Source organism: Vicia villosa, linkage group LG3 (genome assembly GCF_029867415.1).
Source record: "Vicia villosa cultivar HV-30 ecotype Madison, WI linkage group LG3, Vvil1.0, whole genome shotgun sequence".
In the NCBI taxonomy this organism is placed as follows: Eukaryota; Viridiplantae; Streptophyta; class Magnoliopsida; order Fabales; family Fabaceae; genus Vicia; species Vicia villosa.
The window spans coordinates 181,826,553-181,828,374 of record NC_081182.1 but is presented as its reverse complement, the minus strand read 5'-3'; the positions used below and the strand labels follow the sequence as shown (position 1 = coordinate 181,828,374).

Sequence of the window (1,822 nt, the reverse complement as noted above, 5' to 3'; positions counted from 1 at the left end):
ATATGATGCCAATAAAATATATTTATGTTGGAAATTTTCTTAATTAATCAAAAACTTTATTAATCCATACTCAATTCAAGATGAAAAATAAAGCGGAAGCGTACTTTTAGGATCGATATAATTTCAATGAGATGATGATGAACTTGATAGGAAAATGACCTTCCAATTGTACATTCCTTAATTCCTTAGCTTCTCTTTCAATGGGATAAAGAGAATAAATATTCTATGATATTTTTTTTAATGTCTACAATTAGGGACCATAACCCCTTATTTATAAGAATCACATGCCCTTTCATGAAGAGTCATGTTTATTAAAGTTTAGAATCTCATGCCCTTCCATGAAGGGTCATGATTTTTCAAGGTTTCTTATTTCAATTTTACCCATCACAAATAATAGAAATAAGACTTTTGGTATCTACACAATATTTTTCATGACAATTACATCCTTAGCCATAAATTTTATATTAAATAGATCACTTTAATTTGGCTAATTAAATAATGGTCCTAACACATTAATTTATTACATGTATGACCCCAAAAAATTCTAACAATCTCCCACTGGTCATATATGTATCCTTATAAATGTGTTAGACTTTATGAGCTCAAAATTTTCCATTATAAACATTAGACATATCCCCATCTCGTCCATTAATTACATCAATATATAGGACCAAAGCGGTTTTCATTATATCAGTCATAATTAAACCCATCAATGATCACAAATATAAACACAACTAAATGACATAGATTAATCATGAAATGTGCAGCATGAAAATCACATGAAGGTGATCAATACATGTCAATTTTCAACTGGTCCACCTTACTTTAATGAAATCCATATTATCATACAAAGTGCAATAAACTGAATAACTAAACTTTATTTCTGATCAAAACGTAATATGAATATACTATCAAACATAGAACATAATTGATAACAATGATTAACTCCCACTAAACCAAAGAATCCTCTAATTCTATAACACCCATGTGAGCAGTTTGCTCATGAAAGACCTTGGGTGGAAGCCCCTTTGTCATAGGGTCCGCTATCATGGAGTTTGTCCTTAAATGTTCTATAAAAATTTGTCCACTTTGTACTCTCTCATTTTGTCAATTATAGTTTATCTTAAATTGACCAAATTGTGCAGGAAGAGATATTAATACCAAATGCAAATTATCCGACAACTCAAGATTTTGTGCCATAAATTTGTTGGAAGAAATATTAGACATTTTCATAATATACTTTCTTATGTTTCCTTTGCCTTTATACTTTATAGAAATCAAGCTTTGAAGAAGTGTGCTTGCTTCCACTTTATCGATTTTAGCAAAGTGCTTCTCAATTTTAGCAAGAAAATCTTTAGCATTTGTTATTTCTTTAGATATAGTATCCTTGAATGCCTCTGGAACGCCGCACTTTATGATCATAAGACTCATGCGATTAGAGCGGTCCCGCTTCTCATAATTTTGCTTTCATTAAAGGTACTGAAGTCTATAGGAGAAGGGGCTGATTTATCATTAATGCAAGGTCAAGATCCATGCAGCCAAAAAACAATTAAAATATTTTCCTTTCCAATCTTTAAAATTGGCACCATTAAGAACCGAAACTAATGATTTGAAATCAATCATAAATAAACTAAAATAATATATTTTCAAATAATGTCATAACTCATCTCAAGATATCTAGTGCACCATCAATATCAAGTCTTTGGACAATAATATTAATTGCTAGTGATACTCTTGTTATAACAATCCAACATTGATAATAAAAACATGTCAAATAATAAACCCCTCTTTGGATTGATTTATCATTCACATATGAAGCCTT

At 30.1% G+C, this 1,822-nt stretch overlaps 1 protein-coding gene across 1 annotated transcript; it reads right to left on the bottom strand.

Annotated features, from left to right (window-relative positions):
• Nucleotides 1-1,107: 1,107 nt before the first annotated feature.
• LOC131659482 (uncharacterized) lies at nt 1,108-1,431 on the bottom strand. The gene has a single exon (XM_058928668.1). It carries the CDS (start codon nt 1,429-1,431, stop codon nt 1,108-1,110), a length of 324 nt encoding a protein of 107 aa, XP_058784651.1.
• Nucleotides 1,432-1,822: the final 391 nt, after the last annotated feature.